At 41.0% G+C, this 15,864-nt stretch overlaps 1 protein-coding gene across 1 annotated transcript in view; it reads right to left on the bottom strand.

The window, feature by feature from the left end:
• Window positions 1-15,864, bottom strand: part of LOC311042678 (leucine zipper protein 2-like) — a gene marked incomplete at both ends in the record, with an annotated part of 240,311 nt that overhangs the window by 68,545 nt on the left and 155,902 nt on the right. Inside the window, one exon of the mRNA XM_084053573.1 lies at window positions 8,418-8,480. Coding sequence (XP_083909699.1) covers window positions 8,418-8,480 — 63 coding nt within the window. The remainder of the gene's footprint in view (window positions 1-8,417; window positions 8,481-15,864) is intronic.

The following is a 15,864-nucleotide window of genomic DNA, read 5'->3' as shown; positions in this document are numbered from 1 at the left end:
CGACTGAAATATTGCAAAGTTGTCATCATAACTTTCATCATTATCCAACAGTTGAAACGATTCGTTTTACAGTAGAATAACTTCACTTTATGACATGACTAAACTGACAGACTGGCCCAGATACTGTAATATCTAATAACAGTTGCATTTAAAACAATAATTTAAATTAAGCGTATAAATTGTGGGTCAATGGTAATCTCCATCATGTGGTTGTATTGTCAGAACAGCCTAACCTCAGGAGGTTTCAGAGGATACAAGAAGAGTGGGCACTAAGGAAGTGTGGGCAGTGCACCTTGATCTAAAATTGGCTAATTTGTCCAAAATGTAAAAAAATATATATATATAAAAAAAATACAATATTTGAAAAATGTCATTATCAGACATAAACAATTTCCTTCAATGTCTTGTTTATGTCCAAATGATTGGATAAAGAAGTATTGTAGCAATTTGTAGAAATTGCAGAAGTATTAGGCCTTAATTGGCGAATGTTCAACCATGTTCTAATCATGTATACTTTACATTACTTTCCATATTTTCCAATATATTTCTTTACATGTTGGGGAAAATAGCCAATTTTACATGGAGGTATCCACTCTTCCTTATAGTACACTCTTCCTGTTGAGGTTTCAGAGAATGCAGTAAAACTGCCCCAGAGTGGTCTCCACAGGATAAAACCTTAATACCAAGAATACATGTGACCTTTGCTTTTGTTGCTCCAGTGGAATCTCCTCTGACATGTTACATTCATCGTAGATGCAGGGGAATGTTCCACATGATTCCCTGGATGGAGCCACCACTTAAATGTCAGCATGGTTGTAACAGATGTCACAGAAGATCCCAGACGACCCCTGTGTATGTCACTACAAAAGACCCTCAAATCTGATAAAGACCCCTTTTTGAGCCAAGACTTAAAAATGTCAATGATATGGCAGTCACATGACGGGGAGAATTACCACCTAAAACTAACCCTGACAGCAGAGAGCAAAGACTCAAAAATGTCAACGCTACGGCTGTGATTCTCAAACATTTTCATGTCAAGGGAACCCCTGGAACCCCCTTCAGGTTAAAGACATATTTACACTCCATCACACAACAGTGTGTAGCCTTGTGCTGTATCGTTTATTCACTGAAGGATTAACACAATTGTATACAACAGTAACATATTTGAAGTTAAATAAAGTACCATAATTATACTGTAAAAGGTACCAAGTGCCGAAGTGCATGTCATATACCCAAGTGCATGCCAAATCTTTTGTTTTTAAGTAAAATAATTGAAACAGCTGTGAGCTGGCTTTTGACCACACCACAGCACTGAGACTGCTATTGTTGGAGTCTTCAATGACATCCATCCTCTTAAACACAGACAGTGGCAGAATTACACTCTTACTACTGCATAGGTCTCAGTGCTGCATTCAACCCGGTCTACAACAACATTAGACCGACCGGGAAAATGGCACAGTACTAACATGAAGGGACTTCTTCTTGTGTCTACAGTATATGTAATTACACATATGAGTGAACAGAACGACATGCAGAGTTCAGCAAGGCTCCATGCTGGGATGTCTTCTGTTCTACATCTACACGTTTCCACACTGGCTCACACTATGGAAAACAACTAAATATGTTCCAGTACCATAATTATGCAGATGACACACATATTTACATAACCGTATCCCCAGGGGACCGAGGTCCAATGCAAGCACTGCAAACGCACTGAACAATTGAACGATTGGATGTGCCAGCGCCAGAACTTTCTTCAATTAAACAAAGACAACATTGAAGTAACTGTTTTTAGAGCCAAAGGAAGAGCGATTAAAAGTCAGTGCTCAGCTTTAATCGGTAATTAAAAATAAAAAAAACACAAGCCAAGCAGGAAACCTTGGTGTAGTCCTGGACTACAGACCGTAATTTTAACATCCACGTTAACCCATTGCGACCGGGAACGCATCTGTATCATTTTTAGATTTATTTGGCTACGTTTTTTAAATCTTGAAGATTTGTGCAAATCTTTGAATATATCTATATTTTTTAAAGCAAACATTTGTAACTACAATCTTTGCTTCTGTGGATTCTACAAATGTCTTCTAAATCCTAACAGTTTTCTGAAAAACTTATTTTCCTTGACCCAGAAGCAAAGATTTGAGTTACAAAAGTTCCCTTAAAAAAAAAAAAGAATATTCCAATATTTGCACAAATGGTCAAGATTTAAAAAAAAAAAATAGCAGATCTACAAGCTCTATAGCTCTATAGAGCCTGTAGATCTGCTATTTTTGAATAGCCTAAAGTATTAATTATGGATAGACTGGTTACACAGATGCGTTCCCGGTCTGAATGGGGTTAAGACAGTTACAAAGTCAGCCTAGTGAGCCTACTAGTGATGAGCGGGCCGACCCGTAACCCGCGGGTCAACCCGCGGCGCGGGTGGTCGAGTCAGGATTTCAGAGGCAATTATGCAGGCTGCGGGTGAGCGGGTCAGCCGCTCACACAAAAAAACAAAACAACAACCCTATTTTGAACAACATGCTTGTTTATTTAGCCCATGACAATGTTGTTGTTATTGAAATGCGCTATACAAAAATGTATTGCCTTCCCTTTAAAACAGATAACAAATGGAAATGACGGTCTAATTATAGCCCTTTAGGAAAGGCCATGGGTTTCCCAACATCAGAAGAAACAAATTACGAGATATCTTTTTGTATAATTTTGGCATGAGGGTCCATCCTTCGATGAGCATAAATGCACTCATCATGTTTCATAACAGTCAGCCCATTAGATAGTGAGATAATCTACAACAGCGGTTCTCAACCTTTTCTGTCCGGGACCCCCCAAAATAATCATATTTGAACTCCCACCCTGACAAAGCACTTGGAATTGTAGGAGTTGAGGCATTACATTTAGTTTGACTCGGTTCTACAGATGAATATCGTCAAAATAGCCGATCTACAAGCTCACAACGCCTCGCGCTGCGAGGCGTTGTGAGCTTGTAGATCGGCTATTTTCAAAATGTTAGCCTCTTTCTTATATCATTTGACAATTTGGCCAATGCCTGACCAGTTTTTCTAGTATAGTTTTTGATTACTTCTGATGCAGTAATGGTCTGTTTTCTTTTCTTTCTTTTTTTGGTAGGTATTAAAAAGGTCTTCGTTATCACTTCACTGTCTTCTGGGGACCCCCCCCCCCCCCTCAAAAAAATAATACAAAAAAAGAACCCCCCTGACCCACATGTTGAGAACCACTGATCTACAATATCGACATAAATAGTTAGACGCCTCACTGACCAGTGGGGGCTTGCACGGATGGAAAGATGGACTGACATCCCCCAGGGATCTATCATAGGCCCCCCTCATTTTCCCCTCTCTGCATTACCTCTAAAAAACAGCAGATCTACCGTATAAGCTCACGACAAAACTCAGCAGAACCACAGAACTCAGCAGTTCTGTATAGTTCTGAGGTTTACCCTGAATGTTCACCTATCTTTGCCCAACGTTTGCTTATTATGAGAAGCCCAGAATAGGGAAGCTACAGGGTTCAGTTGGTTAAACCGATCGGCTGTACAGTACAGCACTAATAACTTCCCTCTGCAGAGAGAGCATTGCATTGATTTGTGAAGTGGCTTGCCTCTTGAGTATTCCCTGCAGAATGGAAGCATGCACAAGCAAACCAATAACTTACAGTTTGAACCGAAGAGGCAAAGCCCTGATTGAGATGAACACAATTATCCACATAGCAGCAAACCAATAACTCACAGTTTGCACCAGTTTGCCCTCATTGAGATGAACGGAATTAACCGTGTCGCTCATGTTTCCTCAGCTCCCCATGGGACTCAGGGCTCGTGTTTTGCATAAAGAATGCTGAAACACATTGATTAGAGAACGTGAATGCAGGCTAGTATCAGTGGTGGAAAAAGTGCTCACATTTTTTACTTAAGTAAAAGTATCAATACTGCACTGTAGAAATACTCTGTTAACAAAAAAAGGGACAATATTTGCCTCTGAGATGTAATGGAGTAGAAGTAAAAGTACCGAAAATTGGAAATGCTCCAGTAAAGTAAATAAAAAATCACACCCAGTGTGAAGTGGCTGACTTTGCAAAAGTATCGATTTGCATTAACAATGGAAGGGTTAGGGGTATACAATGCGTTGTAGACTATTGGCCAATCACGGTGCAGGATTGGTCAGTGTCCAAAACTCATTTATAGGGGGTGGCTACACCGCCCCAAAAATCACACCCAGTGTGAAGTGGGCGGTGTGTGGTCATCACAACATGACTCACTAAAAAAAAAGGATAAATGACTTTTTTCAGTCCATACTGCTATTCATAGGGCTGCACATGTGTCATGTGTTTCGCTAGCCAATCACAGTCCTGAATTTGCAAAGTCAGCCAATCACATTACAGCTAGTGGTGATGACACTAGCTGTAATGTGATTGGCTGACTTTGCAAAAGTATAGATTTACATTGACTGTGGAAGGGTTAGGGTTGTAGACTATTGGCCAATCACGGTGCAGGATTGGTCAGTGTCCAAAACTCACTTGTAGGGGGCGGTTACACCGCCCCAAAAATGTACTTGAGTAAATGTACTTAGTTACTTTACACCACTGGCTAGTATGCATTTAAGGCGCATGGGGCGGCAGTGGCTCAGGAGGTACAAGCGGCACACTTGGGAACCGGAAGATTCCCAGTTCGATCCCGGGCTCCCCCAGAGTTAGTGTAGAAGTCTCCTTGAGCAAAATGCTGAACCCTTAATTGCTCCCTATGAGCAGCTTGGTGCCTTGCATGGTTTCCTCCACTGTTGGTGTGTGAACGTATGGGTGAATGTAATGCACATTGCAAAGCGCCTTGATACGTTGTAATCACACTGAAATTCAAACAAACATCCCTGTATTCAAATAAATGCTACACTGTTCTGCGTCCCTATTGTGCCTCCTTGCATGCATGGCTTTCAACCATCAGATTTAATCTTCTCTTATTTGAATTAATTAGTGCGTTGCTCCAAGGCATCTGGCCTCCACCTATAAGACTGTAGCATCAGTAGCAGTGAGCCAGCAGTTGTTCTTTATTTGGCCTGCTTACTAATTAGAAAAACCCACAACTATTCTTTCTAATCACACAGGCTGCAAAGAATCAGCCAGGGTTATTATTCAACCATGGCCCAGTCACATAACTCTACTGTATCAATATAAAGTCCCTGCAGGGGATTTTAAGTAAACAATATGGGTTGAAAAAATGGAATTTATATCAATGACATGTTCATCCAAGTCAGCAGAAGAAGTGGAGAAGAAGATGCTTCTAAATGATGTTCTACCCGAACAAAGTCAGGTCACAGCTCTATATGTAAAGTTTCGGTAAGTCAATAACAACAACCTTCTTCTTTGTATTAATATACTAGATTTCACGAAAGAAAATTGACGCAATCCTAATTAGTTACCATGGCAATTTAGCTGTGAAGTTAGCCAGGTCCAGACCAGGCTAACAGCTTAATTAATCCAGTGCCTTGTTCTTCAAGTTTTGTGATATAGCTGTTTGTCCAATGACTCCAATCTTAAACCAATGACTTTTTCCACAGTTAATTCAACACATATGTTGGTATATGGAGTCATTTTAATGACCCTGCATTCAAATAAAAATAAATAAATACAATAAGATATAATCAATTTAATTATATTACTGAAATAGTGTGTGACCATGAATCATAATTGTTTCACAATGACTCATGTGATATGTCATTGTCACTCTGTTAACACTATAGATCATATTGTGTAGATGTTTGATAATATATTAGGTTTTTTTTTAGATTATAAAAAACGTCGACTGGACGACTTGTGCATTTAATTTGTTGGCAATACTTTGCCACGCTTTCTCCCTGGATCTATTTATTGCGGCCGTGTTTCCTTTCTTGATTATTATACATTTTACTTCCTCATATGATTCCATGAGCTGCTGCAGTGCTGTCTGTGTTCAGCCACAAAGAACGCCGCTCTGGTTTTGGGCTCCATGATTGGTCAAGTTCAAGGATTCTACACTCGACTTTCATGGTCTTTTACAGGAATATGTGAAGCCTGGCTTTACCACCCTGGCTCGACACAGCTTGGCTTGACAAGGTCTAGCTCGACAAAGTCGCTGCTTTTCAGCCTGGCTTGGCGTTCATGGAACGGAATAAACAAGGCTGTACGGACCAGACTCTGTCAAAACTGGATTTGACTTAAATCCAGGCTTATTTAATTCCCCTTTCGTGTAATAGGCCCTGGGTCATGTTAAATGTGCTATATAAACAAACTTTGATTTGATTTGATCATTAGACCACTACACCATCACTCAGTCACTCTCTTAGTACTGTTGAAGCATTCTTTAGTATGTTAGCCTTCAGTTATTTAAGTTGAAATACTCCAGCATTGAACTTTAGGAGGACTAGGACTTGAACATGGAATGTCTCTGCTGGGAATCTGATCAATAGACCATTACACCATCACTTAGTCACTATTGGCAGATGTCTCTTAGTAGTTTTGAAGCGTTTTTTAGTATGTTAGCCTTCAGTTAGTAAAGTTGAAAAATTACCTTTATTATTTCAAAGTACTCCAGCACTGAACAATATAGTAATAATAGGACTGGAACATGGACTCTCTGCACTGAAATTCAGACCATTAGACCACCACACCATCACCCAGTTATGTATGTTAGCATTCAGTTAGTAAAGTTTGGCACCATTGGAGCGCCAAGTGCACTTACACTGTTGGGATGAACTAGTTTGTAAGGACTGTTCGTATCGAACAAGTTTTGTAAGGACTGTTCGTATGGGTGGATAGCTGGTAGCAGACTGGCTTGTGGCCGCCTCGTGTTCTAACTTCGCCGTGGCCTCCAGTAGGTCTTCCTAATGTGACTTGCTTAGGTCGGGCAGCCTAGGTTTATGTTCTTCTATTCTTCCACAGAAGGGGGTTTCTTCAGCAGTAGTGTGTATTCCTCCAGGACACAGGAGGCTACTGCATGTCCTTTTTCTAGCATAGAGACACTGAGGAGTCAACTGTCCAGCACCAGATTGCACAGTGGAGGGGTTCCATGAATACACACTGGTAGTAGGTGTACAGGTGTATCCGTGTGTCAGAGGAGACACAGTAGAAGGATAGTTCGCCAGCAGGCCAGTCCAGATACACTCCTACTCTGTTGGAGTCAGAGAGAATGACAGGGAGTTCTGTTTTGTTGTTATTGTGACGGACAGTGTACCTGTTACCTTGGAGGTCTTTATGAGCCCTGTAACAATCCAGACTCCAGGACTTGTCGTTGACTTCAAGCAAAATGATATCAGAGTGGCCTCTACGTGGTATGCTATGGTATGAAACTGCTATAGAAACCTTTAGAGTCCACTCCTCCCAGTAACAGCGTCCAGTGAGACCCTCTCTACACATAATCTGTGACCAGTAGTCAAATCTGCAATGACGATAAGTATACGCCTGATTTTCTTGCACCTTTGTCACCCTTCTGTTGTTCTCAGACAGAGCGAGGCGTCTGCTTGCTGTGTCTGGGTCCAGTGTGAGTTGACAGAAATGAAGCATCAAGTTCTCCAGGTGAACATCCTGCATTTCCTCTTCCACTTTCAGGTGCTCTGTTGTAGTTATCTGCATGTTAATGTCTTCATCGTGCTCAGCAGTGAGCTGCTGGGTCTCCTGTTGTGTAGAGATCAGTTGGAGACTTGTGTCCTCCTATGAGTTTGTCCCCTGGAGTTTTGTCACCTGGAGGGTGGGTACGACGGAGGAGATAACCTGGATCAAGGTATCTACCTTCCGTTCTAGCCTAAGTAGGCAATCCTGGACCCCGAGGGGACCTTCCTTTATGTCCAATAGCGTAGTAGAACAATTGACTCCCATGGTAGTTTGGTCAAGGAGTAGTGGAGTAGCTGGTAGCAGATTGCCACTGCTTCAGCCCAGCCCTGCACATGAACTCTGCAGCCGCACTGAGGCCCCTGCTGGAAAGCATCCCAGCCCAAACATTAACGTAACTAATAATTGGGCCGCGCGACCCCGGAAATTACCGTAATAATCCTAAAACGGGAGCGAAAATATTAAAAAAATAATAATAATAAATATATATATATATATTATTCTTTTTCTTTTTTTTGGCCCAGTGGCCCACTGGCCCAGCGGCCCACCGGGCATTTGCCCGGTACGCCAAATGGCCAGTCCGCCGCTGTGTGTAGTGAGCAATGAAAAGTAGCCTACGCCACCCGTAAATTCATGGCGCACATTGTGGCTAGTGTTGTGGTGATATGTTGCTGTTGTGTTTATCCCGAAACAATGAAATCAGTGTGGCGTCGGAAGCTGGGAGATTTCCCAAATGTATAAATAGATACAATGCACTCAAGTACTGAGTTGAACTTCAGGCAACATACAGTAGCCAGCCTAGGCTGTTTTAAATGTGTCAATCTTACCTCTTGCTGTAAGTCTTTGATGATTTTAGTCTTTTTCTCCATCTCCATCTTGAGAAATTTGATCTGAAGGCAAAAATAACAACCAAAAGAATCATTAATTACAACATAGAAGTTATATCCAATGAACAACATGCATTGAGTCAAAACATATGTTCCTACAAACCAAAGTCTCAGACAAAACAAGTTTTTCACGTGTTTTTCATTGCAATTAATTAACTTACAGTTTGCAGTACTGCAACATCACCATCAATTATTGTTTACATTCAGCATGTACAGTAAATATCTCACACACACACACACACACACACACACACACACACACACACACACACACACACACACACACACATTTAACCACTTTAACCCTATATACAGTACTTAGTAGACCTGGGTTCCCCAGGCAGGGCTCTATACTAGGTCCGCAAAAATGTCCCTCTACACCAAATGTCCTCTGCGGAATTAGCCAATATACAAGCTCACAACTTGAGCGTGTCGATCTGCTATTCTCACAGAATGCTCTTCCCAGTATATTATTGTAGGGACGCTTTAGGGTTGATAGGAATGATACAATACATCCATTTTGGGGTTTTGCCAAAATGCACCAACATTGTTTGTGATCAAATCTGAGGCATTTCTTCATGCAGTGGGCGACTGGCAATTTTCCACTGTGTGTCTGACTGCATGGCTCATAGGCTGCTCTTATCGTGTCAGAGAGCAATATCTCTTTGCTTATCATGATCCTTTTATCATGAACTTGGCATTTCTGGGTAGAGTATAGCCCTTCCTTCTTGTGCTGCGTTCAGCAAGCCAGTCAGGACCTCATATCTACTGTGGGCAGAAACCTTGTATCTCCATATTTCATCTTTTAATGTATTTTCCCCTTTTTTAATGTAAATGAATGCCCTTCTTCATCGTGCAAAAGTGTCACACAAATGTAATGAAAATAACAGATCTACAATGCGACGAGCAAGCTTGTAGATCTGCCATTTTTGCTCTAAGAAACATTTTTAAAGTGTGTCTGTTAATAAATATTTGACCAAGGAAAAGTATTAACCACAGCTTGTGGTTAATACTAAATAATGACAAATACATTGGATTCATTGGAACACATGTTCTTTGTTCCAGGTCCTGTAAAGCAGTGGTTCTCAACCAGTGGTCCTTGAGGGGGTTCCATGTGGTCCCCAGCTAAATGATGGAGAGTTGGTAACCAAATGGACCCTTTATAGATCTTTAACATAAAAGAGTTAAAGATCTGAATTTACGCTCTCAAGAGTTAAATTATTGTTAAAACATATGTACTTAATTTACAAGAAGTCTACACAATTAGAGAATGTAGAAGGATTGTTATTTTGATCCACGTTTGCCTGTTATCTCTCCTAATGGAACCAACATCAATACAGCATGGATGGAATTGTGGACAAAATCTTATCCAACAATAACAAAATATGCTAAATCTCATCAATTAGTGGTTCCGTGGCTCAAATGCCCAATAATGAATGTCCTTGATATGAAACGGGTTGAAAACCACTGCTCTAAAGTAAGGTTTTATTGACATACAAGGTTTCCACCTGACAGCAACGAAATGGCAAAACGCTGCATGCCGTGGGGCTTTGCAGTATATCTATCTAACAGAGTGATTTGTGCTGGAAGAAGAGATGAAACCTTGGACGGTTTGTTTTCTGTTTCCTTTCTGAACAGACAAACAGCTCAGCTAGATTGTCCTTGGGAGAGAGAGGTCATCCAGCTAATCTAGAGGACAAAGACTAACAGATTCATGGTGTTGTTGACCTCATCCCTGCTAGCCACCCCGCTAGGGGAGACTGTAAACTACACCTCAGCAGTTAACCCACATCCCAGAGACACCATTACGTCAAGGTTCACGTGGGCGCCACAGGAATGGTTAAAACAAACAACCATCTATACTACTGTCTGCTCTGACATTTAGACTTTGGGTTGTGGTGGGAGAGACAATCATATTGACTATTTCACTACACAAGTCTATAACATGCAGATGGATGGGCATGGATTGAGATGCACTCAGCGTAGAATACCATTAAGTAGAGGTCAAATGGGAACAGGGGTGGCAATTTGCCATCCCCTGGGGACCTCGAAGTGACACCCCTGTTCACATATTATTCCTGGCATTGGCAGCGACCAACGCAAGCGGAGAGGGAGCCGTCTTTTTCGAAGCTTTCCATGGCGACGGATAGACTTAGATCAACTATGCATCGCTGAACTGCCTGATGCTGATGTCAATTGAAAGAGACATCCTCCCTGAACCTGACTTTAAGGACACAACCAAAAGAGTTCTCTGACGGGGAAAAAAGAAAGACAAGAACACTTATAAAAGTAAGACCTCTTTGTTTGACCCTTTTGGATTATTTTAATTGTGCATTTGGAAATACTTAGCCGATATCCCAGCTGGACCCCGCAGCCTCCTACCAAGTTAAAGTGTTTTTATTTATTGTTTATGCATCATACTGGTATTTATGAAGAGATGAAAGTGAGTCAAAACATGAGGTATATAATTCAAACCCGTTGGTAAAGTGTATACGGTAACCCTGTACGAATGTCTGTTGAACACTGAACGTTCTGAAATGACTCGTGCATTAAATGAGGTACAGTCAGTGGTGGAAAGTAACTAAGTACATCTAGTACATTTAGTACTGTACCATTTTGAGGTATTTATACTTTACTTGAGTATTTCCGATTTCCAATACTTTTACTTCTACTCCACTACATCTCAGAGGCAAATATTGTACTTTTGCAACACTACAATTATTTGAAAACTTTAGTTACTAGTTACTTTGTAAATACAGTACATGTATTTATACATACATTTCGGGCATTTGAAAATAGCCAAACTACAAGCTCACAATGTGTCGCATCGCTATTTTGCTATTTTCAAAAGATTGTTTATACATTTGAAAACTTGAAATGGGACATTATGCAAATGAGTGCTTTTAATTTTGGTAGTTTAATTACATTTTGATGCCAATACTTTTGTACTTTTATTATCGTGAAAGCAACAGCATAGAGACATTAAAGTTATTTACAGCTGTTTGTGCAAAGAAGGCTAAAACAGATAAACAAACACATCTAAAGCAGAGTGAATTGGATGAGACGACAAAACATTATTTGATCCCTGACACACACACACACACACACACACACACACACACACACACACACACACACACACACACACACACACACACACACACACACACACACACACACACACACACACACACACACACACACACAGAAAACTCCAAATTTTAATGAAGTGAAATAGCACCGCTATATCAACATTGTGTTGGAACGTTTGAATTCATCACTCTTGCAAATATTTCATCATCTGTTAAGAAAAGTTACGTCTGACTTCACTGTAGGGGTGAATGCATGTATCATCCATTTAAACCCCACATAAACCCTAGCGTCCATATGTCAAGCATGTCATAACAATAGGTAAACATTGTCATCATTCGAGATCAGCGACACAAGCTGCTTCTACTGGTCTCTGTTGCTCATTGCCACACCAAGTTCATTCACAGTCAGTCCTGTGTCCCTATTCAGAACATCTGGAAATGTGAGTGGTCTGGTTCCTTTTCATGGGCAGGGTATAGTCTCCACTAGTGTTGATTTTGACAGCAAATTCCATTTAGTTTTAGTCATATTTTAGTAATCTGAAATGTTTTACTGTTAGTCTAGTTTTAGTCGACTAAATATCATAAGATTATAGTCAACTAAATCTACAGTTGATTTAGTCGACTAAAATGTATTTTGGCCGGTGCCTTGATGTCGTCGTAATTGCTGATTTTACACTTGGTTGCATGCTGAAAATAGCCGATCTACAAGCTCACAACGTGTCGCAGCGCGACACATTGTGAGCTTGTAGATCGGCTATTTTCAGAGTGCAACACCCGAGCGCAACCAAACATAAAATGACGTGTCTTTTAGTTCCACTGGATCTCTGCTCCACTCGTCCCTCCCTAACATTTTACTCTAGTCTTTATTTGTTGACGAAATTGTCAATATATTTAGTCTTACTTTTAGTCATCATACCTTAGTTTTTATTTTGTTTTCGTCAGTGAAAAAATGTAGTCGACAAATATTTTTTTGTCATAGTTTAGTATTTCCCGTGCAAGGGAGCTGTTAAAGATGTCTGTGTACACCCCGCCAGCTGTCCAGCACAGGCCTTCAGGACTCTTGGTGACACTCCATCAGGACCAGCTGCCTTTCTTGGGTTGACCTGCTGAAATGCCCACAGGACCTGTGTGTGTGTGTGTGTGTGTGTGTGTGTGTGTCACCTGTAGTGCCGTCTCCCCAGGGTTGTGTATAAGACATACCCAGATGACAGATAAGTCATCAACCCAGATGTATCTGTTCATCCACTCTATACCAGCACCAGCAATACATTGAGGACTATTTGAGGATATTCTTTCGGTTTAGGTTGTGTGTCTCTCATAGGCTTCGTGTGGAAATGGGGAGGTGGAGTCGCATACCACCTGAGCAGCTTATTTGTCAATGTGAGACTGCTATACAAAACGAACAGCACACACTGGTGTGTCCCCTCACACTAGTGATGGGTCGTTCATGATCGATTCGTTCAAAATAACTAGTTCATTGCCGTGAACGTGACCGAGCTCACATTCACGCTATCGTTCATGCCCCCCATCCCCTCCCCCCGTACACAGGACGGGAGGGTGCGGGCTGTACACGCAACGTAATAATAACGCTCCTGCGATGATGTTTTTCACTAGAAAATGGTGCTACTGAACGAGAACCTGAACAAATCATTTGAACGAATCATTGCTGTGAACGTGAACAGAATTGTTTGTTCACTGAAATTAAAGTTTTTTTCCCACCACTACCTCACACAGACATCAGAGCGTAATATGGACATGAGTTTACTGATCTGAGCTCACTCTCTGTGGGCACTAACAGAGCAACTTTGCGTATGCTACAGTACATGCCTGCTTGTCAATTTTGGAGCAACATAAAGCTCCTGGTGTATGAGTAAAGGGATTGTTGTGTTGTGCATTGTATATTTTAATGTATTGTACCTTTTTAAAGTGTTTTATTCATGGTTTTTCGATTGTTGTTTGGACCCAATGTTTTGTACAATTGTGTCAGTACCTAAGTAACTGGGGAGATTTTGAGGGGGTGTCTCCATGCAGTCTGTCTAATCTAGCATAGAAACTGTTAAGGTTATCTGGCATGATGTTGTCTAGAGTCTCCGTCCCGTTGGTGCTTCTCCTATAGCTATAGTGACAGCTTGGATCCCCGGCCTACCACATACTGTACGTGTTGCAGTGGTGGAAAGAAACTAAGTACATGTACTCAAGTACTGTACTTAAGTCAAATTTTAGGTATTTTTTACTTTACTGGAGTATTTCCAATCTTCCATACCTTTACTTCTACTCCATTACATCTCAGAGGCAAATATAGTAGGCTACTTTTACTCCATTACAATTATTGGACAACTTTAGTTCTAGTTTGCAAATATACATTATTATATTATAAAACATACATTAATCCCTATTTTATACCTAGGCTATTTGAAAATAGCAGATCTACAAGCTTGTAGATCGGCTATTTTCAAACATTTTAGTACTTTTACTTTTGGTACTTTAAGTATATTTTGATGCCAATGCTTTTGTACTTCTACTCAAGAAGTAACATTTTGAACACAGGCCTTTTTACTTGTAACAGAGTATTTTCATATTGTGGTATTGCCACTTTTACTTAAGTAATATATCTGAGTACTTCTTCCACCCCATACATGTTGTTATCCAGATAACAGCTCTCGAGTATATCTTTTTTTTTTTCAGCTTTGATGGACTTTCGTAGCTCATAGCGAGCCTGCTTATACTCTGTGGTGTCCCCTGACTTAAAAGCTGCACACTTCGGCGGTTCCTCATTTTCATACTAGGGTCAAATCAATGTGAAAAATACATTTCTTATTTCCTGCTTTTGTAGCCGCTACCCTTCGGCCAGCTGTAGCTGAGTGGGTAGAGAGGTCCTCTGGGAATGGGAAGGTCACCGCTTTGACCCACATTCCGCCCAGTCTATGTGTCAATCCACAAACTGCTCCCCGGGCGCCACATTAGTTAATCGTTAGGATGGCTTTGTTGTACAGCCTTCTGTGGCAGTAAGATGCTTCTCGCTGGTTTCTTAGTGAACTAATGTCAGTGTGAAAATATAGTGTTTTCTTAGTGTTAGCTGTTCTAGTTTTCTACTGTTTGCTCCCGTGTTTCTTGCCTGCAACTGAAACTCTTTCCCTCTTTCTCAGAAACTGACCTGCTCTGCTGTCTGTCTGTCTGTCTGTCTGTCTGTCTGTCTGTCTGTCTGTTGCCTGCCTGCCTGCCTGCCTGCCTGCCTGACGTCTGTCGTCTGTCGTCTGTCTGCTGCTCTGCTGTCTGTCTGTCTGTCTGTCTGTCTGCTGCCTGTCTGTTTCCCAGCTGTGCCTGCTAGCCTGCCTGCTCGCCTCATCCTAACGAACTGACCCTGCTTCCAAACCACTTACTCTCACTTTCACTTCACTTGTGTGACTAAAACTCTTTTAACTTGACTAGATGTGTTTGGTAATTGTTTTGTTGCTAATTGTGACAGGACCACTGAGAACATCTCAAATGGACAGAAAGGGGGAGTGTTGTATGCAGTTGTATCGTAAATAATAACAAACATAACAAACCAAATTGTTTGTGGCTGCAAGTCTTTTCAAGCTGTTCTTCGGAACTTAATGCATAGATTCCTGTGTCACTTGGATGAGTCTTTGTATAGCATCATTGTCAGTATAAGTAACCCTGTGAAAAGCTGCACTAGATACTCCTCTAGCCTTTGGACACATTGGTTTAAAAGCCTGCATTTATAGCTAACTGTCACAAATGCCCTGTCTAGCATGTTCATTTGGACTGTTTGTATTTATGTTTATTGTGTTTTTCTATGGACCATGCGTCTACGATAAAGACATTCATTCATTCCTGTATTCCATATCCTGTATTCCCTCATAGCGGACTGACTGTTGTGAATATTAACGAGTGTTTGTCCTGTCTCTGTTTGCATTAGCTTGTGAGCTATTGCAATCATTTTAAATCGATATTCCGTGTCAAACTATTGATTTAGTTTGAAAGTAGCTCTTCTATAAGCGGGACACTGTACAGTGAGGCAGACATTATAGGTAAATAAACCCTGACAGGGTGACAGCGGCACAGCTAGGAGCGAGGATGTCCCAGGACAGCAGTCCCACGAGTCAGGTGTTACTGACTTATTATGTCGCTGACGGGCAGTGGTGGAAGAAGTACTCAGACATTTCACTTAAGTAAAAGTAGCAATACCACAATATAAAAATACTCTGTTACAAGTAAAAGGCCTGTGTTCAAAATGTTACTTGAGTAAAAATACACACATATTGGCATCAAACTATAGAAGTACCAAAAGT

Source organism: Gymnoscopelus microlampas (assembly GCF_963454915.1).
Source record: "Gymnoscopelus microlampas genome assembly, chromosome: 1".
NCBI classification, from domain to species: Eukaryota; Metazoa; Chordata; class Actinopteri; order Myctophiformes; family Myctophidae; genus Gymnoscopelus; species Gymnoscopelus microlampas.
The sequence above is the reverse complement of the archived record's forward strand: the minus strand, read 5'-3'. Positions and strand labels throughout refer to the sequence as shown.